The following is a 27,667-nucleotide window of genomic DNA, read 5'->3' as shown; positions in this document are numbered from 1 at the left end:
AGGCAGGAAAAGGGCCTGCCATAAATAGTCATTAATGGAATACAGTGCATTGTTCAGCTTTCTGCAACTAGCTTCATCTGAGATGAGGAGTGATGTCCCCCACTCACATACAGAGTAGAACTGCTCTTTCTCATAAACTGCAATACTTGATGATACGAGGTCAAGCAGGTAATTACAGTAAACATAAAACAAGCTTGGTAAATCTCCAGTGAGGGGACAAAAAGCTGCTGATTTGAAATACAACTTTATTTTTTTAATCAATATGTAATCTACAAAATGTTATTACAAGATTATCAGCATGGTCTGTTTATATTTATAGTGACAAAAGACCCAAATAACATTATATTATCCATTAAGAATAACAGCACTGCTTCAGAATTATCAAAATTATAACTAAGAACTACTAACTGTAGCAGTTAGTTACTGTGTTTAGTCGACAAAAACAGGGAAAAAATGTAAAACAAAGGTGTGGACACCAATACTGTAGTTCAGAAGTCCATTGTGTAAAAGAAATGCAACTAAAAGCAAACATGTTTTCAGATGTAAAGCACTTTTGGACAATTAATATGGAATCTGGGGGGGTGGGGGGAAAGCAAGGAGGATAAGGATGACAGCAGCTTGGCATCATGTTCAGTGGAGTGCACCATCATCCTCCTTTCTTGCTACACAGGGGCAGCCAGACCACCGTTCCAAATCACTGCAAAGCTTCGGATTTGACACCCAGTAACACCTTTTTTCCTCTCTTTTCTGTGCTTTTCTGATTGGAATAAGCAATCATTGCAGGTTGCTTACTTGCTAGCATCAAGAACATTCTACAGTGCTATTTTTTTCTGCCCTTTACCACTATTCCTTTCTTCTTTTTTTCCCCCTCTGCTTTATTCTTAGAGACTTTGATGTACATCCCATTTATGTCAGTTAAAAGACTTCCACTGACTTCAATGGGTGTTTGAATCCAAAATAACAAGTACCATTTACCTACGGTAATACAATTGGCATGAGAAGGATGAATGCGAAGATAAAGTTTGTCAGTTTCAGTAAATACAACACTGTAAATAAGGCAAACACACTATAAAAATAACTGTTCTCATTGATTTCCATTTAAAATACAAAATATCCCAAAACCTGCTGGCCCTTTGTGAAAGAAACACAGATAATATCTAAATACTGCCCTGTATGTTAGCAAATGTTAGCAAAGATTATCAGCATGTTAGCAAAGTGTCAGCATCTTAAGTGACCCAAACAGTTGGAAGCATTTCAGTAACTGCAGGTGCTAGCTGTGGGAAGCAGAGATCAGTAACGTGTGAAACCTGGTTCCTCACACGATGCCAATGTACTTCATGGGTTATTTAAAGCTCAAATCCTTCTGCTAGCTAGACACTGAGCATCACAATAGCTTATAGCAACTGTTCCTCATCTCCATTCCCCTCCCAAAATTACAGTTGGACTACTTATAGCCCAGATTTCTGAAGAATCAAAGCCAATATGTCTATTTGCTGTCACCTGTTGCAGCATTCGTAGAAGATCTTAGCAAATGGAGCCTTAAACATTGAGAATATTTGTTCAGTGTGTTATACTCAAGGACATCAGACACTGCAGAAGGAAAGGGGAAGGCAGGGTGTTTCTGCTTTGGCAGCAGAACAAGAAGTTTGAATTTGATGGGGGAAAAAAAATTCAGACAACCCAAACTTTCTTTCATGAAACTGCAGCCTGTTCTAAAATATTTTGACAGCAAGGCATACAAACATCAGTTTGAGGTTGAACTAATTTAGGCTGCACTAATTGTCAGGTTTAAACTGAAAGCTACATATTAAACATTCTTTCGGTGTGGTGATATTTCTGTGGAATTAGTTCCCTATGATCCTGATCCAATTCTGAATAAACTTAATGGTGAGTCTTACAGGCCTCAGATGGAAATCCAAGAGCCTGCAATGTCAATGGCACTGTAGCTTGACCTTTTTGTGTTAATGAGTTCAGTAAGGCAGAATGATTGTTTGCACCATACCAGATATAACACAGACACAAGGAAGATGACTTGTAACGTGGCTGTTCATCTCTTGGGCCTTTCAAAACAATAGCTCATCTTTGGAGGTCAGCACTACATGGGCTTCTTGAACACATCCTGAGATACATCAGACACCTGACAGAAGAAAAGCAGCTGTTGCTTTTGCAAGACCCGGGGCACTACCAGGTACCGAATCTGTAGGAGATGAGTACTGCAAAAGGGCATCCTAAGATGAAAGAGTCCCTGAACAGGCAGTTGTCTCTCCTTAAAAACAGAAAAATAGGGGCCAGCTGGGCAAGACAGGCTTTGGACAATAACCACTGCTAACTGATATACCGAATTTGCTGCATTAGTGCCAATCAAGATGAGTCAGCCTCAGACAATGGCTAGTGCAGGTATCTGCAATACACATATTGCTTCCTCTACCTTACTGAGCAAAGATGCTAATAGATATTGTAGCTCTAGTTTAACCATGAACATCAGTGAACTGCAGAGCTCTGCCATGATGCTGAGTATAAACACTTTGCCCACGCGCACGCTGCGCCCCTTAGTTCAGCTGAGAAGTATATAAATCAAAATTAAACACAAATAAAACAAACCAAACATGACTTGAAAGTGCTAGTGGCTGCTCAAGTCAAAACACGGAGGGAGGATGCAACAGCTGAGATGTATTTGGATCACTACTACACTCAAACGCTTGCTTAGATTTATAATAATATAATCTGCTAATAAAAAGGGATATATAGAGAAGCCAAAATACCATAATAGTCTATTTGGGGCTTTGGCAATGCAATATCCATAAAAAACCTGCCCTCGGGGCTTACTATAGAATCTATTACCCATTTCATTCTCAGCTTCCAAATGGGGGGAAAAGTTTATTGTGATGAACAAGGTTCATATTATAGCCTTCTGTTTCCTCAGACTGGTAATTTCCTCAGTGCATATCCCACATATTTCTACTTTTGGGGAAATAACATTTATCCATATTTTTACACAGTGTTCATATAAACAGTTACAAGCCATGACAAAATATAAAGTGAGACTTAGTGCACTACTATATTTTGGTTCTCTACTAATTTCAGTTTGAAGTAAAGATAATTTTAGGAAAACTGTAGAGGAAAAAAAATAATCAGGACCATTTTTTTAATTTATCAGAGTTTTTTTCAGGCCTGGAGTTACAGCCTCCAGAAAATTACAACGGGGATAAATGGCTGAGGGGAAGCATTAAAACCTTTCCCTAAATGCCAGTAGTTTGTTAAAAATACAGTTTACATATTGATATGTGATTAGTAGCTCATGCTGCCTTCTGAAGCGTCACAGCTTCACATCCCTTGCCATAGTCCATTGTTTCCCCACAGAAAATGCCTTCAGAGCTAACAGCATGAAAACATCTCCCTTCCCAGGTATGGAAAGACTGTCTTAAAAGTTACTCAATGTAATGGCTCCGCAGTTTCCAAATCAACGTGTGGAAGCTGCATCCTGAAGGAGACCCAGAGCAAACAGCGGCAACCAGATATTTCTGAGGTTTGTGGGGAAAACCCCCCACTGGTGTAAATTCACAAAGCTTCACCAAATGAAATGGGTCTGCACTGATTTAAGTGTGCTGAGGATCTGCCCCTTGGTCACGCTGATATAGTGAAAAAGATTTGTCTAATGCTGGCACAGAAATTTCAGTCACATCTGCCATATGTCTTTTTGCCCAAGAGATTACTTTGAGTGAACCCATAAATTTCTGAGAAGGAAACACTGGCAGCCCCAGAAGAATGAAGAATATTATTGTGGAGGAGCTTTTCCCTTTTTACCAATGAATTTGCCCAGTTTCCAACTCATTAACTGAGGCTCTTGTCAAGAATAACATTACAACTTGCTCTGTTCACATATATTAAGGGGAGCAGAAACATAAGGGACTTTAGTTTTTCAAACACCACTAAAAAATGTAATTGGTCCTGCTGGACCCTACACAGATGCTGGTCTGCACATCAGGACTCTGGCGCTTTTTATCGTTGAATATTACATGTTCAAGTGACATGAACTCTTTGAGTAGTGCCATTAGGTTTCAATATAGGGTATGAGATTACTCCCAAGTCATAGACACAGGACAGGAAAATAATATATTACAATCAGTCAATTAAGTGTTCACATCCTGCAACTCTTTACAAGGAGACCTTACTCATACCAGTATTCCCAGGACAGGAAGTTTACTTGAACGCAGGCCAGTCAGACAAGTACTGATTTTCGGTGTCAAACCCAAAAGCATTAAAAAAAGGAAAATTCAATGAGCATGTTTATCCTAAACTAGGTCACTGCGCTGCTTCTAACAATAGAATTCCCTATGTAAACTGATTCCTACTAATATCCTATGACCATGCCTCCTGTGCTCTTTTACTGCATTAGGCAATTGCCAGCCTTATCTGGATCTTCTCCATCAAGCCTAATCCACTTCTTTTCAATTTCAACCTGTAGTTAGAAAAAGAAAACAAGAACAGGTAGAGTTAGCAAATAATTGGGCATGGAAGGCATGAACTGCAGCAACAGCATGAATAAAAGCTTTGACACAGAATCAAAACATTTCCAGACCCAACAGATTTCAAAACCGCTACTCCCAAAAATAGCTCAACTGAGCAAAAACAATACTGCACTTTGCAGTTCTGTTTTTCAACACCATCTTTGATCAGACAAGGAACTTTTTTTAAAATATTCTTTTGCTCTGAGCCAGTATCACAAGTATGTGCAAGATATGTTTAGAACACAAAGCACATTCGCTTTGCAAATACTGTATGGGGGAGAGGGGAGGAAGAAAACTGTGAAAACATAGCCCTGAAAATACCTGGCAATTGTAAAAAGCTTTCTGAACAACGTGCTTCTGGGGCTGCAGATCGCTCTCTATGCCCAGCGACTTCACTTCTGTTCCTGAGGCACAGGTATCATGAACAACGAACTGGACGGTAGCAAATGGATACCAGTCGGATGGTATTTCCTGGTCTGATCCGAGTTCCAGTTTGTAAGAGAGGCTGTGTGGATGATCTGAGCCTTGGAAAAGAAAAAGTTCACACCATGAGTTAATTATCTTTTCTTTGTTTACACTGCAAGGTTAAGCCACTTGCAAGAGAGCACAGCCCTGTCTTTTATTAATGCAGAGCTGTTGTTATAAGATTATAATCTTTTGCTATTTGGGCAAGAGGTGGCCCCTTATTCATTTTTTGTCTGCTTCTGCACACTTTTCACAATCGTTGCAGTTTTAAAAATTACTTTACCTAACATTTATCCGATCCTTCCAGCTTCTGATTGAGAGAAGAGTGTTACAAACTTCAGGACTGGTTGTGAAATTCAGACTATCAGGGAAGAATCTCACTTTTCCCTTAAAAATACTTTTCTTACTCTCAGAGAAAAATAAAACCCAGCTTAGCCGAGGCAGAGATGCTGCCTCGTGTCCAACAACCACCCTTACAAGAGCTCTCTGCTGTAGGAATTTTACTGGAGTGTTTATTTCAAGTACTACAGCTATCTTGTGTAGCATCATTTATTACAGTATGTCTATGGCAGGATGATAAAGGCACAGCTCAGAGTGCTGCTCAAACAAGATATATTCCATCTGCCAGGATAAGGGCTACCTGGACTCCCTTTCTAACTTCATTTGTTATGGGAAAAGAACATAACCCATTTCTTCCAAAAAATAATTTTACTGAAGAAACTGTCACGTTATAAAGCAGAGTCATGATACCACGGAGTGTAGCGCATTCTAAGTTACTTTAATCCAGCCTCAGATCCTAGGGATCACTAGCTTTAGCATTTCTTACATGTGGCAATGGTGAGGGAAAGCATTTCACCTTCTCTGGCACACAGGAACACCGAAGAAAGCAAGTTCATCACGCTCACTATGGCATGAAAGTAATATAATGTAATGAAAAGAATCCTTTATATTGTAACTACATCTCCAAATTCTTCGGGGCAAAAAAGTAGCAATTCTGCATTTTTCATCCTCTCCAGGATTTTAAGCATCAGCACAACCAACTACCACTTGGCTGCAGGCAGAGAAAAAAACCAGAGAAAACAGAGAAAGGATTGGCCGTATTTTGTCAAAGGCAAACCTGGCAGTGTGTATTTGGTTTTCATCCATTACGCTGAACAGCATCTCAAAGTTCAGGCAAAAACGTCCCATTCTTTATGCACTGGCTTTCTCCGGTGACAGGAATCAATTTTGTATCAGAATGAAGGCAATACTGGAGATGGAGTTAACATACATTGAGCTTTATCCAACTCATGGGAAAAATCGCTATAACACTTCACCATCCACAGGCTCACGGGCATTTCATAAGGCAAAAATATATTAGAATAAAAAGCTATTTCTCCGTTGCTCCTGGGAGCCTTGGGCTGGGTGCATCCTCAGGCCTGTGCTGTAGGTGTTCTCTACAACCTGCCTCACAGCCTGCCTAAGCCAGTTCTGATTTTAGAAGATTATTTACACTTGAACAGTTTGGTGGGCAGAGTTCTGTCACACGTGTCTCTGACTTAACCAGAATAAAGTCCAATTCAGTAAACCACCCTCCAGATTTCATCCAAGTCCAGCATAAAGTCAACGGGCCCCCAAAAATCGAGGCTTAAAAAGCATGAAATTCATCCTTGTCTTAATGATACTAAAACATTTAACATTTTGTTTTCCTTTTGACTAATTATATAATTAGTATAATGAATAATTCCTTCTCTCTTCCTTGCTGTTAACACTCAACAGCACTGCCTGGAAGAAAAAGTAAGGGGAGGGGGAGAAAGGAATGGGGATTGTCTGTTGGATTATTAGCCCCTAAACTTCAGATGGGGAAGTCTCTTTACTCGTTTGCTCGCCCCCTTTCTTTTTTCCATGATTAATAACGACAATAATCAGTAGTTTAAAAAGCTGTTTGCTGACTGCAAGTGTTCCTCTCTCTGTTTGGTTAACCTCAAGGGCACGCAGGCAGAAACACAGCAGCATTTACAGTCACCGCTTTGGACAAGAGGCATGTCACTGGAAAAGTGCAGTCCTCACCACCTGGACTCTGGCTGATTTACAAGCACCCCTGCAGGCTTCCAGCAGTACACCGCATTTGATTCTTAACCTAAATGCTGCTTCTCTACATAACTACTCGCAATGTTCAGAGAAAACCTCAACTGGATTTCAGAAAATATTGCTATATACACACCAGCTAGAATCCTGTACCATGGAAGAGTATCACAGTGGCCACACAAAGTCTTTAAAGAAATGGGTATCACAATGGAGAGGCAGCAGCTGCTACTCAGGTGGGACTAGCTGCTTCATTCTACCAAAGCACAGCTCTAACATATGCTCATAAGAAACTGGTTACAGCAGTTAACGAAGAGGTAATACAACTTGCACTCATAAATGCAAGGGCAGATCCACAAAAGGGATTGGTAGGGATCACTGCAACAAAAAAATGTGTAGGTCTTGAGTTTTGGGAATGAAGGTCTTCTTAAATATGTGCAGTATAATAGCAACTTTAGAGTGAGTGGGGAGAAGCAGATGCCCAGCAATGCCCGTCACCAAAACTGGCAAGTCAGGGAAACCAAACCAAGCAGGAGAGGCTGGTGAGATCAGATGGAAAAAATTCACCCCTTTTTGCAGACTTTGCAACCCACCTGCACCAGTCAAGGTACAATGCTTTGACATACACACATGCTTAGAAAGAGAAAACCAGCACTCAAACCATGGTCCACAACCAAAAGCGGCAGTACTGTCACCTTTTATGTAACGGCCTACCACTTCTTTCACTTGTCCATCAGTCAGGCTCAGTCACCCCACAGCTATACAGCAAGGCTGGTAAGGGGATGGAGATCCTGACTGCAATTTGTGCTAAATCAGAGCTCCCAGCACATGCAAGGAGCACACATGTCTGAGCACACTACGGGACAGGGTCCTTCAAGGCGCTAAAGAACAGAGATACGCAGTTTGCAAACCTGTAAAGGTCTTAGGCACTAAGTACAACGCAGCATGCGGCTAAAGTGTCAGGACAATAAGACAATACACAGAGACAGCTAAAATTATAACATGTCGGACTTTATTACTGAAACAGAGGATGGAAAAAAGCCAGAAACAAGTGTTAAAGCCACCTGCCAAATGCTTGAGAATGAAGTTGGAGCACTAAACAAGTGTGAGGAGGAGATGGCACTTCATCACTTCTACACAGTGACAGGTAGATCTGTATACCCCTGTGATGTGGGCCTTGTCCACGATCTGCTGCTGATCATTTTTCGATGTGTCCAAGCCCATTTCTCTTGCACTAACATTCTCTTATCCACAGTCCCTCTTCCAGCCTGTCTGGACATGGCAGAATGAGTCCCTGTTGAGGTGGGCCTCTCCATCCTTGAATCCACCATCATCCCAGTAACAGCTGCGGTGACAGCAGCATCAGCAGCGAAGGAGGCCACAAAGAAACATCCAATTTCAGAGCCAAGCTGTGAGAGGTCATCCCATCTGTGGCACCGCAACCCACCTGAGCTGTGCTCCTCCTGGCTCCCAGAACCTGCTCCACTCTCCCATAGTAGTGCCAGGATGCAGCTTGGCAACATGCTTCCTTGACTTGGTCTTTGTGTTGTTTGCTGGGTTGGAATGCACAGGCTGCCCAACATCAGCCACAAGTGTCTTGGAAAAAACAGCAGGGGTTGTGACACTAAGATGACACATCATGCCTTCAGCAGGAAAGCGGTGGTCTGCCTCTGGGGACCATACGGTCCTCTGAGGAGAAAGGGCATATCAAAGAATAGTAGCATCTTGCTTTGAGTTCATTTGTGGTAAAGGGAAACAGCTTTTGGAGATGAATTTCAGCATCTTCCTGTTGTGGAAGGGAAGCATACAAATAGCTTGGAATTTTCTTGGGCAGGTATCTGATGGTAAATGTTGGATCATAGGTATCCACTTGGGCCTAGATACAAATGGGCCATTTCTCTTAGTTTGCTGCTAAAGGCTCCAGTTAGACATAGCACAGTTGTATATAGCCTTTAAAAGAAAATCTCTGGGCTTATATTCCTGCTAACCCACATTCATGAGGTGATCCTGGTTGTTGGCATCTGATGAGTTCTGGGGTCCTTCCTTTTCTGGTAATCTGAAAAAGTAGAGACAGTAGTTTTGGGATCTTGGCAAAGTTACTGCCCTGGGTCCTCTGGAGCAGGGTCCACTGGACCTTTTTTGCCTACTCTCAAAACACAGGGTTCTCTCCAGCCCATCCAGCTCTTGTACTAATGTACTAATGTCAGAAGGAGGTACTCACCACTTCACTTGCAGAGTTCTTCCACCCACCACTGGGCTGTAGGAGCTTGGAGCAACTTCTTCCCATCGGCTGTCAGACAACAAAGTGATTGACCAGTACTTCGTAGGACTCTGAGTATTGCCACAGTTTTCACCTAAAACTGGCCAGGCCTTGTTATCTCTGCTCCATGAAGCTATTGTTTCCCAGACCTTGCATTACACTGGAGTTAGAAGAAGAAAGAGAACCTGCATGTACAAGATCCTCTTGCAAAAGAAACTGTAATGCTGAAAAGTAAGATATCCACCAGAAAGAGAGAAAAAGTAGTGGTGTGGAAAGACACGTGAGTTGGCACAGGCACAGCGTCTTACACCAAGGTAAGACAACACCTTCAGATGCAAGCCCAGTTATCCAAAACATGGCACATCAAGCATCATGGACATGTGACCACCTGGACTGATGAAATCAAATTACTCCTGAAAGGCAAGCAGATAATTTGGGGAGATAACCGAGCTTTCACTAGCTAACTCAGGAGACAGAAACCCTCAGTTTAGGTGTCTGGGCAACTTTGTTAAGACCTCTGTGAATTGAGAGATCCAAGTCTTTCCTATTTTACATCGGAAAATCTGTCTCTTAATTCTTGAAAATGTTCCAAATTATTGCTCTCTTCACACAGAGAATAATCTTCCTCTGAAGAACAAGAAGAAAGCCAAAACAAAGATCAGTAAAACTATGAAACTAGATTCCAATTGTCATTTAGATTTCGTATAATCCTTAGCAAACAATTAAAAAACTAACTTTGCTGTATCTACTCACACTATTTAGCCCTTATGTACCTGTACGAGTAGCATTCAAGCAACCTTGACCTGAGAAAGGCTCATGAAGCCAAGCACTTCTGGCCAAAAAAAATGTGCTGGTTATTTTAGTGAAGTGGTAATTCTACTTTTGTCAAAATAGCTCCAATTCTAAAAGTTTTCTTTTGAAAACATTGACAATTACTAAGAACAGGTTAACATTAGGATTGTCAGAAGTGAGCAACTGCAGCTACGTCTAAATGGGTACCTTTACCAAACCTTCTGGGAGAAATGCATAGGAAATAGGAGACTGGGAAGGTTCCACCACCAAGGAGCAGTTTGCAATGCTGCTGGTGCCAGAAAGAGGTGGCTGGGCAGGGACAGAGCCCTCCCAACCAAGTCATGGCTTGGAGTTTCCACCTAGGCTGTTTAGAAAATAAGAAAAGCAGCAGCTGAAGGTTGCTGGGAACCACATTGATAGAGTCAATGCTCAGATACTACAAAGGCAGTAGCAGGGGTGCCCAGGAGCCACTGGCTCCCCTAGCTCCCTTTCTCTGTGTTGCTTAACCACTGCTTCATCAGAGTGGCTCCACAATGCAAAACAAAAGGAGCAATAATCAGCTGAAGAATTGTTGCCTTAAACAAGGTACCAAGGATGGGCCTAGCAGGAAACACCAGAAGGCACAAATTTACACAGCAAGGGATTAAAACAGAGTGTTTCTAAGTCTAGTCTCTCCCCACCTCCCTGGGCAACACAGGTGCACATAGCTTTTCCAGTGTAAAGACTGGCCCCGGTATTGTGCTGAAATCACTTCCTTACACAGTGCCCTAATTTCACAAACATAGACTAAATTAGGCCGAAATGTCATCAGATCAACCCTCCAGGGTCTATGGCGTTTTAACTTCTGGGGTCCAGTTAGATAATGCTAACACTCTGGCTCCAAACTCTCTATTTATATATCTGAATAAGCACAGGCAGCTTTTAAAAATCTGAGGTATCTCGTAGCTCACATCCACTTCATTTGGCCAGCACTCTTCCAAGGAAGCACTTTAATAGAATCCAGTGGATACCAACATATTTCCATGACTATAAAAGGAGTTACAATATAACTGTAGGCAAGCTTTCCTTTTCCCTTCATTTCTTTTTGTTCTATTTTTTTTTTAAGCAGCCTTGGACAAAGGCTTTTTGAAAGCAAAAGCCTCGACATATTTTTCTCCCTGCAGTAAACATATTATGAACGTTTACATATTTCTATTACTTTGACCGTCTCCAGATTTTTGGCATGCCTTGGGACATCTCTATTTTTAAACTCAAAACTGCATGCAGAGAGGTTTACAATTTGACTGGGCAGTATTATTACCCAAATGTTTTTTTCAAATGCCTGAACATTTCAAGGATACAAATTATTTTGTAGATCTCAGACAGCCAGAGGAATTATTCAAACAACAAAAGTTTAAGCTACTGGTAGAAAATAATGTAAAGCTGTAGAATGCTACAAAAAAACAGTCCTTGCTTTCAGATAACATAAATCTGAAGTTAATTGTGCACATCAAATCTTAAGATGAATGAACTGTAGGGAATTAAAGACTTTGGAAGACTTGTAATCCTCTTTAAAATTGCCTGAGTAAATTGCTGACTCAATTTTGCAGAAGCAAACCAATATTAAATAGCAAAGAAAATTAAAAGCTACCCAAAGAGCCAATCCCATAAGCTTTGGGAAAAACACATGGGTCCCACCAGCACATGCAAATCCTTGAAGCCTAGACTGCAAGACATCCGTATCTACAGATTCTGCAGACCTGAAGAATCTTCTACCTGTTAGTTCTCCTACATATCTTCATCAAGTCCTCTGCCTTCCTTGTCCATTTTCCAAGTCTCTCCAACCTCCTTCTTACAGCTTCCCCCTATCTTCTCTCTCTCTCTCACTGTCATTTCTCTCCCCTGCCATTAATTCTGGCTTGGCTCCCTGCTTCATAGCAGCCCATCTGCCGATACTGCATCTCCTCTGCTCTCCCACTGCCTTTTGCTCGGCAGTTACTGGCAGCCTTTTCAAGCAGAGCACAAGATATCCACATAACAGAGTGTACAAGGGAGGGTTCAGGCAACTCGGGAGGAACTATATGGCATTATCCACAGGTCCAAGCTGACCACAGTTTCTTCCAAAGCAAAAGACGAGGATGTCGTTAACGTGAAGTCATTTCTGAATGTGCCTACAGCGCTGTTGGTGCTGTTCCTCCCGCGGTACACAGCACTAGAAACTGAAAGGCATGATTGATCAAGGATTGACAGACCTCATCACCTAAGCAAGACCCAGTGTGCATGCAAAAGGGACCAGTATTTACGTGCAGCATCATTAGTAAAAATACTAGCTCCCATCTGCTATTAGCCACACAATAATTCACACTCATGCTTTCGCAACTGCTGCACTAGCATCTTGATGTAGGATGCTTCCGAGTGCTGCTTTAATACCAAAAGCAATCTAGTTCATATACAAGCTCAGGATAATATTCCCTTTTCACTTGTTCCTGCCTCAGTTTTCCCATTGATCTGTTACTTCTGTCACTGAAATATCAAGCAGAACTTAAATATCAAACTGTAAAAATGTTTTTAAAAATGAAGTCATAACTACTTAAACAACAGGTCAGACAAATATAACTTACAATTAGTTAAAAATGAGGGGGAAAAAATCCTCAGGAGTTTTTTCTGCCTTTACTCTTTTTTTTTCTTCTTTTTTACTATTATTTTGAATGTTAACTCTCACCTGCACACACATCTAGCTGCCAAAACCTGGGAGTGGATACGGCAACCTAGTACTAGCATGCCTGAAACCAGGACTTGAGAAGGTTAAATCTTTTCTGGACATTTTAAAGAGTTAGTTAGTTAAGTCCAGACAGTTAGGATACAAGACTAGGCCAATCCACTTGTTGGTATTATACACTTGCCTCCTTCTTAAAAGTACAGATTTTACAGATATTTTAGGTAAAATGCTTTAATAGACAGCCCTGTCTTGCACAGATTTCCAAAGCCTCAAAAACACATAATGCATATCCAAGCAAAGGATCAAATGCCTTCGCTCTACAGAACTTGAAGCGGAAGACTGCATTCCTCAAGAATTTTTACACCTTTAGAAAAGTATTATATAGGGCTATTAATCTGGTAACACCACTAAAACTTGGAACTTTAAAACCATCTATTTATACTTTCCTGCTACAAAAAGTCCTATTTTCTCTATTAAAATAAGGCAAATTAACTATTCTACTCAGTGGGAAATTAACAATTTCCACATGCATGACTGTAAACTTTGGTGGTTTTACTCCTGCAAGTCAGGTATCGCCACCAGAGAGAAATAGGAATAAAGTGGAAGGCACTGTTTGTCAGTGCAGTTATTGCCATGAACATATAATCTCACTACACAAACCCACAGGAGGGGTAATAGAGTGCAAAAACCTTTGCAAAAGCACATCAGCTTCTTACAGTGAGTTTGACCACAGTACGTTCTAGTTATGTATCATACCTACCGTTTCTTAAATGATACTAGAAAGCCAAGACCCAACAGTTACGATACCACCGTTTCTATTAACTGTGTGATAATGTGTGGGCAAATTCTTTTACCTATGTGGCGTTTGCTTCCCATCCCATCACTGGCCAGCTGTTATACGTGAAGCATAAACCCAGCCTTTTTTCTTACTACAGACTTGAAGTTTACACCGAATTATGAGATTCCCCTTCCATGATACTGTACACATAAAATTACTGGAAATAACACACCTGCCTCCATCAAATAAATTAGCAAAAATCCCTTTTTTAAAAGAAAAAAAAAAAAGGCTATATTCTCTTTTTCCTAAAAGTTTACTCCAGCTTCTACCAATACCACCTCACAGATAAAACCCCAGACTACAGGAGCTGATGGAGGTATCCAAGCAGAAAAACAGTGGAGATGTGCACCCAAGCCCATAATTTTCCAGCACAAATATTTACTTGAGTTTTTATCTGGAAGCCTGTCTATCTTCCACACAACAGCCCTGTAGGCACTCTCGTATTTTGCCGTTCCAATTGAGACTTGTATTACAGGATCGGATTCGACCTCGTGCAAAGCGCCAAGGCACGCTCTCCTGTTCATTTTGGATTTTAAGGACTTCTGCCTTTGGAGGTTCATGGTCCAAAGTGCTTTGACCCACTGCATGGGAACAGGAAAGCGTATCATAACATTTTCACAGTATTTCACAGAAGGTAAACGCGTCGGTGTTGAAGCAGTTGAAGACATGTTTATAAAAGCCTGAAGTTCAATGTACGCCCCCTGAACAACTACCGCAGCCTTCACAGAAAAGGGAAGGTCTTGCCCATTGAACTGTGTCCTGAAACGCATCAGTTCCAGCCTACAGGCATCTGGAGGTGTAAACTTAACAATTCGTGATTGTTCGAATTCCTGCGCTTTGACGCAGTTATGGAAATGGCAATCGAGAATATCAATCCATTTCTTCTCCTCCTCCTTCTCAAAGTAACACTCATTCCTCTTCTGGAGCTCCAAGTCGTTCAGGGTTAGAAAGCAGTCGGCACCTCCATTCACAAAACACAAGCAGTAAACGTGCGTGATGACAGTACTTTCTACAAGTTTTCCTTCTGCCTTAGTGACTTTCCCCCAAAAGTCATCCACTATTTCCAGAGACATTTCTTGCTCTTCATAATTTCTCTTTTGTCTACAAACAGTGGGAAGTTTCATAAGCTCTTCCTCGACGGTTACAAGGAAATCAGTGAAGTCATTATAATCTGTGGTGCCCAGCTTTAACATCTGCTCAACCTCTGGCTCATGGATCACTTCTATTTTGGGGTGATACCTCCTTTTCTCTGTGTAAGACACGCACTCTATCTTCACAGTATGGATTTTTCCCGAGACATTATAGCTCTCCAATTTGGGTTCAGACAACTTATAGTGTGGCTGCAGCTGGAACTCCTTGAAAGGTTTCTCTAGGCCCTTTTCGTAGTACATCTGCAACACACCTCCAGCCAGGACGCTAAGGTAAATAGGGCCCCACTGCCGAGATGACATCATGTTCTTCTTCTCGGGAATCCTCAGCATGAACGGCCACCCCTCTGCTTTCCGGCTCCTGAAGAGGCCGCGTGGGATGGCAGGGGAGGGCTTGTGCCACGCGTGGGCATTGGAGATGGGAGTGCTTCCTGCGGCGCCGCAGCTCTCAGCTTGCAGGTGTTCAAGCCTCTCGCAGATGTAGCTGAAGGAGCCCTGGTTAAGGCTTTTCTGATTGTGACAAGTTTCTTTGTCTTTAGGATGACAGACACTCCTGTCGAGGGCCTTGTCCTTCCTGTGCGCGCCAACATTAGCCAATGACGTGCTGAGTGAGCACTCTTCCTTCCAAAAAGGACTGGAAAAAGCACAGTCGCTCTGGAAGTTTGGGAAGTGCCCTGATGGTGATGGCAACTCTCCTGACTCCTCGTAGCTTCCTGGCAGATTAGGACTTCCCTCGTCTGTTGATTTGGAGACCAAAGTCTTAACTGGGTGATCATTAGGTGAAGCGTTGAAAGGAAGGCTGCTCGGTTTCTGCGAGGTTAAGGAGGAGGGGGTCGCAGGTGATGGAAGAAGGTTAACATTTGGTGGCCACTCAGGGATGGGATAAAGGAGGTGAACACCAGGCTTTGGGTAGTCTCTGGTAGGTGTAGTAAGTGGAGAGTTGCTGGGGGGTCCGGGACTTAGGTAGAAGTCAACTACAGGAGATGAGAGTGGAGTGCTGCCTGTAGAAGATGACCTACTTGAAGACTCATGCAAGCTAGACAGATTTAGTTTAAGGCCATTTGCTTTACAACTGCTCTGATTGTCAACCAATTTCTGAGGTGACTGGAAGAGCGGCTCATCATCAAAGGTGACCCAATTTGCTGGATTTTTGGAACACATCTTGTAGGAGAAACTTGAGGCACTTGCACACGTTATCACCCACAAACCATCTACAAAGAAACAACAAACAGGAACAGAAATAAATTCTCTTGAAAGACAAAACAAACCCAACCCTTATAAAATTCAAACCACACAAAGCTCAGAATTGGCATGCAGTTCACAAATCCAATGTACTTTGTGTTTTACATGTATAATCTGAGATATTCGTGTAGAAATAGATAAGCCGCCCATGAATCCCTGCTGCTCTGCCAGGCTGGGGATCAGAGGGAGATCTAAGCTTTGTAGGCTGTTCAGAGTATCTGATGTGTTCAGCCTCTAGATCAGAGAGTGCAGAAAGTCCCACAGTGGTACAAGACCACTTGCCTAATACTTTCCACACTACAGCTTACATGTAGCTTAGAATATGGACAGAGATTTTCCATCCTAGCTGTCTACCCCAGGTGAGGTTTCCCCTTCTTACCCCATTAAACAAAACAGTATTTTTACTAAGAATGGTACAGCTTTTTCAAAAAACAAAATTAGGAGGGTGAGATGGGATTTATGAGGGTTTTTTTGCTGAAAAGCTGTAGTAACTCAGTGCTGATGACAAGGGCGCATATACTACAGCCATCAGGCTCATACAACAGCCCACCAAGATAATACAGGCAATGAGCAGCCAGTTCCTGAGGCCTCAAGGCATACAACCTCCTGCTGTGATGTACACAGGCAACAGGGCAGTTGCATGAGCATCCCCAGAAGAAGGGCAGTGGGGAGCGTGTTGTGACCACCAGAACTGGCCTGTGACTCATCGCCCACTCCATGCTGCTGTCTGAAGTGCCTCCTGCCAGGAGTGGCACTTGTAGGCTGGTCCCAGGCACCTTTCAGACCTGAGCAGCAGTCACTTCACGTCAGTTCCTTCAGGCTTTTAGAGGTTGGACACAATAGAGAGAAGCGTGCAAAAGCATTAGACTTATAAACAAGAAAGTTAGCCCTCAGGATGAGTGATAATTCCATGTTGAAGGGTAGACTACAAGCATCCACCGGAGAGATAATGCTGGTGGAACACAAGTCAAGGCCAAGTAACAATGTACACATCTGTTAAGCACTGAATTGGCTGGAGGCCTGGAAAAAGTACGGGTCTTTAAACCAATTAATAAACTACACTTCATCAAACAAAGTATCTTTGGTAAAGGGCTCAGCTAGATGGCCTCAGAGCAGGAGCACGACCAGTAAATAATTAATCCTGCCTTCATGGTTTTAAATCATGCACTGAAATGTAAATGCTCACTGTATCCTTATGCAGGGTAAGTCATCCCCAAAGTTTTTCCTCCCCACTGCTCCCGACTGATGAAGAAGTAAGCAATAAATTGCTAATGACTGAGGAGAAATTGAGTACAATGAATCACCACAGGGCACATATAAACATCATTCGTCTGGGAAAAAGTTACTCTTGTTATGTCAGAACACATTCACATTTGCCTGAAAGCACAAGGAAGGCTGAGTTCATATAGACAAAACCACCTGCACATATATTACCCCATTAATTAAGGTTGGATGGCAATGACTTAAAGCTACTCCCCTTCAAGCATAGACAGCCGTAGTTAGGCCATTTATTAATTGCATGGCACTACAGCATATAATGATGCAACCACAAAAGCCATTCCTTAGCTGTGGCATTCAGAAAACTGTTTGTTTCTGGAGATGCCAAAGATCAGCCAAGTGAAATCTTACGCGAGTCATTATTTTTACCCTTTCCCCATTATTTCTAGGGCAGTTTATAGCTGTTAAGAAAGTACCATAAACCATGGCACAGCCCGCTCACTCAGTGACCGAGCAAACAAGAGTTTGCAATGGAGAAAGACTCTGGTCCTTCATTATTTTTTGAACTCTCGACCTTTTGGTTCAGCAGAAATATTTGCGCTATGCTAGTTATTTTATAAGCACTCTCCTCTCTGCTTACAGAGAAAGAAAAGGAGCAAACAAGCTACAAATGACTATCATAGCTCAGACACACACAACTACCAGTGTATCCTTCACCCACACAATCACTTCATCAAAATAAAGCGTAGCAATGGAAAGAAAAATCACAGCTATTTGGTCTCTGACTTGGTCATCATTTTTTCCTCCCATTCCACACCCTTCTCCTCTTCACCCTCTGGCTACCAGCATTGCTTCTTCAGCAGTATATATTGATTATTTCTATGTCAAGAATTTTCATAGTTTTCAGACCTTGCTACATCTTAACAAGTCTCATTTGTTAACAACAGCTTCCGTGATGCTAACTCTGAGCATGGGTTTTTTCTGTAATGGCCAGGACCATGGGGCAGGCAGCTGGTAAATAGAGAGCATCAGGAAGCAGCCTCAAAGGCTGCATTAAAAACCCTTCTGGCATTTACAAGAGATAAGCGATCTCCAGCAAGGGAAAAAAACCCACACTGACTGAGAGGAAAGAAAGCTTTTCTCTGCAGAGGGGCCCCAGGGACGATGCAGGGCTTTGGCGTGAAGCTCAGTGGCAAAGCCAGGGAGTTCAGTGATCCAACGAGGCACAGCGATTCTGTACAGAACATCACAAAACACAAGTGACAAAGACAACATAAAACGGGAATGCAAGTGAATACAAATGCTGTTTACAGTAGAGCACACATGGTGCAGCCTGTCTCCCTTTCTCATTAGAAATTACATTTCTCGGCATCCTTTATGATTTCCAGATGCTGATTTTTTTTCCCCCACAACGTCTGTTACTATTCACTTTTTAAAATGTGATCTTACAGATTATCCAGCAGTTTTTTTCCTGTTACAGAACAAAAGGAAGTTTGAAATTCACCTGCCAAATATTTAACTTCACTCAAGAAGTGTCTATGAAGACAACCACTTTTGAAGCTCTCATCTGCAGCTACAATGCCTTCAAATGTAACTGTCAGAGGCTGTAGCTCTCACTTTTTTCCAGATATGCCTTTTAAAAAAGATATGGATGTTAACAAAAACACACATGCAAGAAATACGTGTTGAAATAGATAGCAGTTCCCCTACTATTGCTCACAGGTCCCCTAAACCAACTCCTAGGAATGGAGGCAAAAAGTCAAAATGGATGTTTAAGAGCTGTTTGCGTGATGCCACGCTAATCAAAGGAAATGCACCCTCTTGTGTGTTATGGGGGGTACCATTTATCTAGTGCTTAAAAGAAAAACTGGCCTTACACTACTTTGTGTAGCTTGTTCTCTGATGATTTCACAACACACTAATTCTTTCTCTCAAGTTCTTTTTTGTTTCAAAAAGGTCTCCAAATTCCTTCTTAAGAAAGTTCTTCCTCAAACTTGCAGTAAACTCAGGCTTCAGGATAGATGTGTTTTGCCTCCAAAAGGCTCCCATGAGACCAACATAAATGTAACCCAAACGTTTTGGGTTAAGAGGAAAACGATTCAAGATGCCATTGATCTCCATTATCACATATGTTATGCAGCCCATAACATTTAAATTACAAGCATGTGTGGTATCTCATTCAGATATGCGACAGGAAATAGCATTTTTGATGTTAGAAATACAAAAACTGCAAACAAAAAAGCTGCCTGAAATAACAATTGATCCTAAATGCATCAATTCCAGCGAACTCAAAAGCTGCGACTCATCTCAATTCATCCTCTTCTGCCTGAAAACAATCTTCCCATTTATGAGATTAACTCAGTCCTTCAGCATTTAGTGAACAGTAGTTGCAGCTTAATTTCTTCATTTTCATACCTCGAGGATGTAAGGAAGAGAAATCCTAGCCTATTATTGAGAGATTTTATAGGCTGTAGCTATTAGTGGGTCCTTTGTTGCTTGGAAAATCCCAGATCAAATCTGCAGCAGAAACACTGCTCAACTTTTGTGCTTTGCTGAGGGATAACATTATCTCTTCCTATGGTGAAACAGAGTAATAACAGCTTTCTATTCACTCCAAGGTACAATTCAAAGTATTGACTTTGGCACTTTTAATTCAGATACATCTTGGTCCTCAGCGAGCTGAGGATGCTGGCTTGTCACCCAGCAACATCCACCACCACCCCAATGGAGCGGCCCTGCATCGCCTGGACCACCGCAGGGAAAAGCAGCAGCATCTGAAACAGAACTGGGCACAACTGAACCCCTAAAGCATCTCGCTTTCAGAGTTTTCCCTAATATTTGTCACCAGTTCAAACCCTCAAGCACATCCCTCCAGACTGAAACACCAAGGTCCTTTTTTAAAACAGTGGAGGAGTCTGAGGTCAGCTAATGGGGAATAGTAAGGAACATCTCCCTACTGCAAGGCACTAAACAATGTTTAATAGGCAGTACTCACATTCCAAAACACACAGAAAAGCCTTATTTTATAAATACACTCCTTATTTCTAGCTCGAGAGGCCATCGTGGCTTCACAACTTTTAAGCTATACGTCCTCTAAATAAATTCTTCTTGTGAGACCTGAGCGTATATCCTACACGTGCCACTTGTGTGGAAGGGTCTTATTGGACAAATATCAACCTTACAAATCGTTTTGTGCTCAAAAAAAAAAGAAGATTTACCTACATACAGTGTGACAAAACAGTTAAACTATCCCTTCAAAATAAGATGAGCTCTTCACACAAGCTACTCTGTGGACAACACCCGGTTGTTACATTTCCACCCTTCCAGAATGACTGTGGACCACACACACTACTACACATCGATTTGTGTTTCCAGGAATAACGACGTCCGTTGCACATCAGCTACACAGAAATTTACTGCCAAACTCTGCATACTGTGCAGGCTGTGCCGAAGCTGTCCCATAACGATACCATATGAGTTGTTACTGTTTCTTGTACAAATATGTAGACGATTCTTCAAGCATTTTGCCATGAAGTGTAATAGTCTCACAGGAAAGTACAAATTCCCTGCAGTTTAAGCAATAAAGCACATATGGTATATAAAATACTCTAAACATTTGTAAGCCCTTGTGATATCCAAGTGAAATATGGCAGATTTGTCTCTATTTTACAGCCATATTCCTTGTATCACCATTTTGTTTATTACTTAACTACCTTGAAGCACACCTTCTATGTAAAATACTCCTTGATTTACGTTGATTTGCCTCCAATTTATTTTGATAATACATATGGCTGCATTTTTATTTAACTTTGCTCTACCTCTCCTAAACATACGCACAAAAAAAGTTCTCCAACCTATACCTCTGAAACAAACATAAGCAAAAGGCACAGCCGACAGGAAATCGGAATGTCTTGGCTCTCCCTTTTATTTGGGATATATACGTGGATTAAGTCTCCCACCACATTACTCATTTCATTCCTTTTAGAAAATAAGGAACTGGTGTAATAGTCAAATAATATACACCGCCTTCAAAGTGTAATGTGAACTTACAGTAACACTGCTCACTCTCTGGGGCACAGGCAGAGCTGGGACAAGTTCAGAGCTCTCAGTTAATCTGTTTTATTTGGAATTCCTTTCTCTTAGCCTCGAGAGCTGGAGGAATGAAAGGTCTCAGCTTTTAAGAGCGTGCATGGCCCCAGAGCACTCCTGCAAATGCTCCTCACTATCGCTCACTTCTGCCTTGAGTCAAAGGGGAGGTTACAAATCAGGTGGTTGGTACTCGCAGCCACAAGCATGAAAATAACGACATTTTTAAGGGCATCAGCACAACAGACCGCAGTAGGTTCCCAAGTGAAGACAACACTTCCTTTCCTCACTGGAGAAGAGGCTGAAACAGCCTCTCGTGAGTATGGTGTCCTCCAGTGTGGGACATGGGAGACTCCTCACTGTGAGAGTATGTACTGACAGCTGCAGCACCTACACTCTGCATGCCAGGAGAGCGCTCTGTGCTCAGGAGGGATGCGAAACAGAGGCCCCGGACAAGGGAAGACTAAAGAAATGCCAGTTCCTCTGACTCTCAGAGTCACATCTCATGTTTTAAAGGCTGTAAACAGATATGAGATTCATATGGGAGGGAAAACCTACAGGAAGCTCTCAAATGAAAAAGGAAAGAAAAGCAGCAGTGCTGCCAGATTCATTATTCTAGCCTGCTCAGCTGTGGTTGAAGTAGGTCTTACCCAAAGTAGTTCTTCTTGCTCACAGCAGGAGGTTAGACAGGTGAGGACCTTCCCATTTATATGAAAATTTAATGTGGATATTCAAAACAATTCCCACCTTTGCCATCACCCAAACCTCAGCTGCTTTACACTGTAAATAAACTCCTTTTCACATCCAGATCCATTCTAGGAGACCTTCCCTAATACTCAGACATGAAGTCACTTCAAAGCCGCCTCAAAAAGACAACAAAGCAGCGTGCATGACTGGTCTTGTGTGTAACACGATCAGCTTCAGCACATCTCCCCATATACTGTAATCCCCAATTCCCACACCCTCCCTCACCCTGCTCCATTGGTCACACCACCACGGGTGAGTCAGACCAGCTCTCTCCTTCAGTGTTTTCTTATTTGGGAATAGAAATCAAGGCAGTAAAACCTAGTGATGTTTTACTGGAAGTGCCCGTAGGATTTTGCAGGGACATGCCAAAGATGCCTTCTACAGGAACTGAGAGATTTTCATAAATCACTGCAACACGAGCACCTGGGATATGCACTGACATTCCTCTCAGGCTTTTTTACAGTTTGTTATCACAAATATAACTTTCAGAATGGGATACCGTGAGCTAAATAGAATAAACTAAACTAAACTAATAACACAAAACAAAACAAAATAAAAATCTAATTTGAGTGGCGTTGGGAAAAGACGCCAAAATAAAGACCTGAAGCCACTCTTGGAAGTCACTCAAGAGTTTCTCCATCAGCATGCGCAGCCAAGCACCGAGCTGTAAAAACACCAACAGTCCTCTCACTCCAATGGCCACCTTGCTACCTGAAGGGAACCATAAAGTTACTTGCAGACATTGCTATACTGCTTGGTGTGACTTGGTGTGCTAGTATGCAGGCACATTACACAACACATGAATTAATGAATGCAACAGCATAGAGAAGTCAATCAAACCTACAGATTGTTCAAGAATCACAGTGTTTGCAATGAGACCTTTCTAACATCAAAAAAAAAAGTTTTCCCAATCCACGGCTACATGTAATTACGTTGTTTCAAGAAGACACAGTCACGTCTTGCAGCACACTACCAACTCAGGATCATTCTAGTACATATGAAAGAGACAGAAATCGGTACACTTTATAACCTGGGGGAAGTAGGGGTGGCTAAATGTAACTAAAATGACAAGAAGGCATTTATCTCTGGTATTTCCTAAGGTCTAACCACAAGAAAGGCAAACACCAGTACTCGACACAAGCCCAAGCATCTTTCTCGTGTACATCGGTTCTAACTTCTCAGCCAGGTCCTCCAGAAGAGACTCCCAAAAAAAAGCCCCATCTCAGATTTCCATCATTTTTCTGTTCTTAGGGTAGATTCCTGGGTCAGAACGTGAGAGGCTGTGCCAGGACTAAGGAACATATGTCTGGTAGTACACGTTTCTGTGCTTTTCTAGACTCCAGGTTGGTAACCAAGAAGGCAGGACAGGGTGTACCAATGCTCATGCCCCAGTCACTGGCAAATGGGATGGTTGGGAAAAAAACCTATCTAAGGCAGTAGGAGCTTTTCTACTAACTCAAATTAAACCACAAAATATTACTCTGAACATCTTTAACAGAAGAAAACTCTCTTTTCATAGAAGAATAATAAAAAGCATGATAAAATCAATACTAACTACCCAATGTTTTTATTCTCTTCCTCCCTGCATATCACAGTGCCTTCTAAGACACATCACTTGTGTGCAAGACATGACTGCATCCTCTTGAAACAAAATAGTTACATGTAGCTGTGGACAAGGCAAACTTCTGGATTTTGATGTTAGGAAGTGCTCATTGCAAGCCTGTGATCCTTAACTGGTTTGTCGCTGGAGATTGGCTTCTGATTGACCTCTCTGTGCCACTGCACTTCATTTCTTCCTGGTTAGACAAGATACATAAATCATCTTTAACTCACTTCACTATGGATACACATTTCTCATGTATACAACACACCTCTCAATGGGGTCTTTCTTCTACCTACAAATGAAATCCCCCAATTTGAAGATGGATAGGGAAGATGCATCAGAGGTTTCTGGACTTTCATGTTACAGGGAGCAGAGAAAGTGCACCCCTGAAAGGTGCTTCTGTTCCCGCTCCCATTCAGTTTACTCGGCCAGTCCTGCTTTATCCTCTCTGAATCACACTCCACTTCAGGATCACCATAGTGACTGCATAACTTACACTCCATAGGCTGATTTCAGAGAGCCAATGGACAGTTGCAGATGAATCTCATGTAAACTGTTTATTGACACTAGCTGACGTTTTACTGTACAGAAGGTTTGGTTTGGGTGCCTTTTAAAATCAAAAGAAAAAAAAAAAAAAGACAACAAGCCCTCAGCACATTGCTCTGGCCTAGAAGAGACAGGAAAATAAATCTATTTTTGTTTACAGTACATCTGCAGGTCATTAAGTTAATGGAATGTTACAGCATCTACTGAAGCAATTTTTAACTGTGTTTAGAAAACATGTTAATATTAGGAACACATAAACATCCCAAAAAAGTACTCTGGTCATAGCAGCACTGCAGAGGGCTCTGGCAAGCAGTTTAACATCCCAAACCATTCCCTCTCCCCTCCTCCTGAGCTGAGGCAGGGATTTGTTATATGCTACCAAGCAGCAGAAATACAGTAATGAGTGGCTGTCCCACTTATATAAAATCAACAGCCTTTATTTATTTTTTTTTAAGAACTAAGCAGCACTTTAGAAGAAAGAAAAAAAAGCCTGAATGCTTTGACATACAGATCAAAATCACATCAAACTATTAAACTGGTCATGGTCAGAAACAAATTTAAACCTGGTCCTTTGCTAGTGTTTGCAGTGTCCAAGGGAAGCAGTGGATGAAATGCCACCGATTTTACATGAAGCAAAAGTACACTTCAAAAACTCTCACCACTAATCTCAGTAGTGAAAAACAAAAGTAAGGAAGTTAAGTACTATATTTAGCATACTCACTGAGCTAAACTGAATGAATATTCAATTCATTCTCATGTGGGTTTTTTTATGCATATTTAAAACTCTCATGTTTTAGTGCCCAACAAATGAGGCAGTTAATGGAGACTAACACATGACACAAGATTTGCAAAGCTCTTCTAACCTGAAAGTACTGCCTGACAGCTACTAGTAACATTTTCTGACAGACTAACTCAAACTGCAGGATGCTCCTCTTCTCCCAGTCTTACAGCCTTGTAAGAATACTAGCACTAATGAGAAGGAAGATCACCACTAAATTCTTCTTTGTTTATTTGGGCAGAGGTAATTTTAATAGCTAGTAATGACAGTCACATCAGAAAGTGTTATTCACAACACAGTCACCCCCAAAAAGGTCATTTGGGTTCCTCTCCTCCAAAAGCTTTTTAAGACAGGCATGTGGGTAGCCTGGCTTTTTGAGGTAAAACACATCAGCTCATATTTATACCTGTTCACCAAAACATGAAGTAAAACACTGTCCATGATAGTGCATCTCTACTCTCATAATTGGGTGCATTTCATGTTGGAGTTAATATTTACCCTCAGAAAAACTTTACATTAATTTGCTATTTAGAGACCTGGATTTGGGCAGTGATATCAAAAAGCTATGATGCCTACCAATCCAAATAATTTTTAAAGACATAGAAAATAACATTTTTATCTGTGCAGGAGACAGGGATAAGAATAATCAAATTGAAGTATGAAACAAGGACATCATACCTGCCTTCAGGCAGAATTTCCCAGTGGTGATTTACAACTCCAGTCACACTGTTGTTCAAACTGCTTCTGTGCTCAACTCTGAGAAGTTACAGAGTGCAGTGCTAAGCTCTCCTCTCCATGAGGTTACCCACATATACGGTCAAGAACGCAGCTAGGTTTTTTTTTGTAATGTTTTCTCACTGTAGGTGTGCTTTCAGTGCACTAAACCAGGCCACTCAAGGTTTTGTCTGCAGCTACCTTTTTCTTCTTTTCTTCTCTTACAGACATAGCAGAATCTCAGCCTCATGGAAAAGTGAGTTAAGAGCGAAATGAACAGTTGGTAACTTCTGTTCCCTCCTTCCCCAGACAATCATTACCACTCTCCCAAAAATAGCTAATTCCTGTTTGCAAACAAATCAGTGAGTGGTTCTAGTGTGTTCCACCTCTCAGAAAAAATACTGGGAAAGGCAAATGTAAATTTCTGTAACTTAACTTTTGCTGAGCTCTCATAAAATACCTTAGTCAGTATTGTCTGTAGCACATTTCAGAAGTGCTCCTATTTGCCACAAGTATCAGATCATATACATCTTTTAAAAAAAACCCTAATGTAAAGTACCCTTTCAGGGAATACATATTTAAAGCCAGAAAGTGAAAGCTTTTCATATTCTTTGTCATCTGCAGTATGCTTGAAACAACACTTCTAGAGTTTGTTCTAAGGGTATATTTGGTAAGTGCAGTCTAATCATTTAATCCCTGTGCTGCACATCCTTCTGCAATCGCTTCGGCTGTTTTTCCAAAGCTCTGTGCCTCGCTCTCTGTATGGGAGAGATTTCTGCAGCAATGATTGCAAACACCATCAAGCCTATGTGTGTAGTTTTACATCATCAGCTGAACCGCCAGAAAATATGAGAAAGGCTGCAGGAATTCATTTCAAGTATTAAATAATAATAATTAAAAAATTCTCAATTCCACCAGTCTCTTCCCTAGCAAGGCAAAATTCATGGGAACTTGATCCTACAGGATGCCTGTCACCCACACCCTACTGATTTCCACAGCAGTTCAAAGCTCTGGGTATCCCATGCAAAGATGTCCCCTTTTGACCACTTCTAAATAAAAAAAGAGAAAGAAAAGAAAAGAAAAGAAAAGAAAAGAAAAGAAAAGAAAAGAAAAGAAAAGAAAAGAAAAGAAAAGAAAAGAAAAGAAAAGAAAAGAAAAGAAAAGAAAAGAAAAGAAAAGAAAAGAAAAGGAAAAAAAGAAAAAACGAGAAAAAGATGAAAGAAAGAAAGAAAAGAAAGAAAGAAAGAAAGAAAGAAAGAAAGAAAGAAAGAAAGAAAGAAAGAAAGAAAGAAAGAAAGAAAGTCTAAAAAGAAAGGGAAACAAAAAGGAAAGCAAAAATACAGAAAGAAGGGAAGTGAAAAGAAGAAGAAAAATAAAGAAAAGTAAAAGAAAAAAAGCAAATATTCTTTTTTTCCCCTTTAAGTCCTGTTCTCAAACCAAAACAAAGCAGCCTCATCCACCGTCCCGTTTCAAGCCAGAACTTCTGCGCTTCGCCTCCGCAACGGGGAAAATTCCACTCTGAGGGAGCGCCCTCTTTTCCCCCGCCGCCCTCCGCGCCCTGGGGGACCCTTTGCCCCGCCGCCGGCACCGGCAGGAGCCGTCCCATCACCCGCTGCATCTCCCCACACCGCCCCGGACCCTCTCCTTACCGGCCGGCCGCCGCCCCGGGGCCAGTCCGCCGCCATGGAGGCGGCCACAGACACCGGCCGGGCCGGGCCTCGCCTCGCTCCGCCCCCCTCCCTCCTCACCGAGGCAGCGGTGGGGCGCAGACCCGGACCCGTCAGCTTAGAGTACTCCGCCGATCTCAAGTAAAGCGTCACTTCTTTTTCTTCAAGGCCATCAAAATTGCCGAGCCTTCCTCAAAACCGGCGGAGCTACGAAAAGACCAGCTTGCAATGTGGGGAGATCAAATCCAGGCCGGGTCTCGCATGCTGTTGCAGCTCTGCAAACACCTCCCGGC

At 41.8% G+C, this 27,667-nt stretch overlaps 1 protein-coding gene across 3 annotated transcripts; it reads right to left on the bottom strand.

Moving 5' to 3' along the window:
• Window positions 1–297: 297 nt before the first annotated feature.
• On the bottom strand, window positions 298–27,438 carry STON1 (stonin 1). 3 transcript variants are annotated; one of them, XM_061991557.1, is made up of 4 exons: window positions 27,357–27,438; window positions 14,008–15,984; window positions 4,830–5,032; window positions 298–4,459 (listed from the first exon to the last, which is right to left on the bottom strand). In XM_061991557.1, the coding sequence occupies exons 2-4, from the start codon at window positions 15,932–15,934 to the stop codon at window positions 4,385–4,387; spliced, it is 2,205 nt and encodes a 734-aa protein (XP_061847541.1). In that variant the 5' UTR covers window positions 15,935–15,984; window positions 27,357–27,438; the 3' UTR covers window positions 298–4,384. The 3 variants fall into 3 exon arrangements, 2 of the variants coding, with proteins under 2 accessions (XP_061847541.1, XP_061847542.1); XR_009818327.1 differs by lacking the exons at window positions 298–4,459; window positions 4,830–5,032 and adding exons at window positions 8,015–9,093; window positions 9,259–9,457; XM_061991558.1 differs by lacking the exons at window positions 298–4,459; window positions 4,830–5,032 and adding an exon at window positions 8,013–9,457.
• Between the last annotated feature and the right edge of the window lie 229 nt (window positions 27,439–27,667).

This window comes from Colius striatus, chromosome 2, assembly GCF_028858725.1.
Source record: "Colius striatus isolate bColStr4 chromosome 2, bColStr4.1.hap1, whole genome shotgun sequence".
NCBI classification, from domain to species: domain Eukaryota; kingdom Metazoa; phylum Chordata; class Aves; order Coliiformes; family Coliidae; genus Colius; species Colius striatus.
This window is presented reverse-complemented; position numbering and strand designations above follow the sequence as displayed.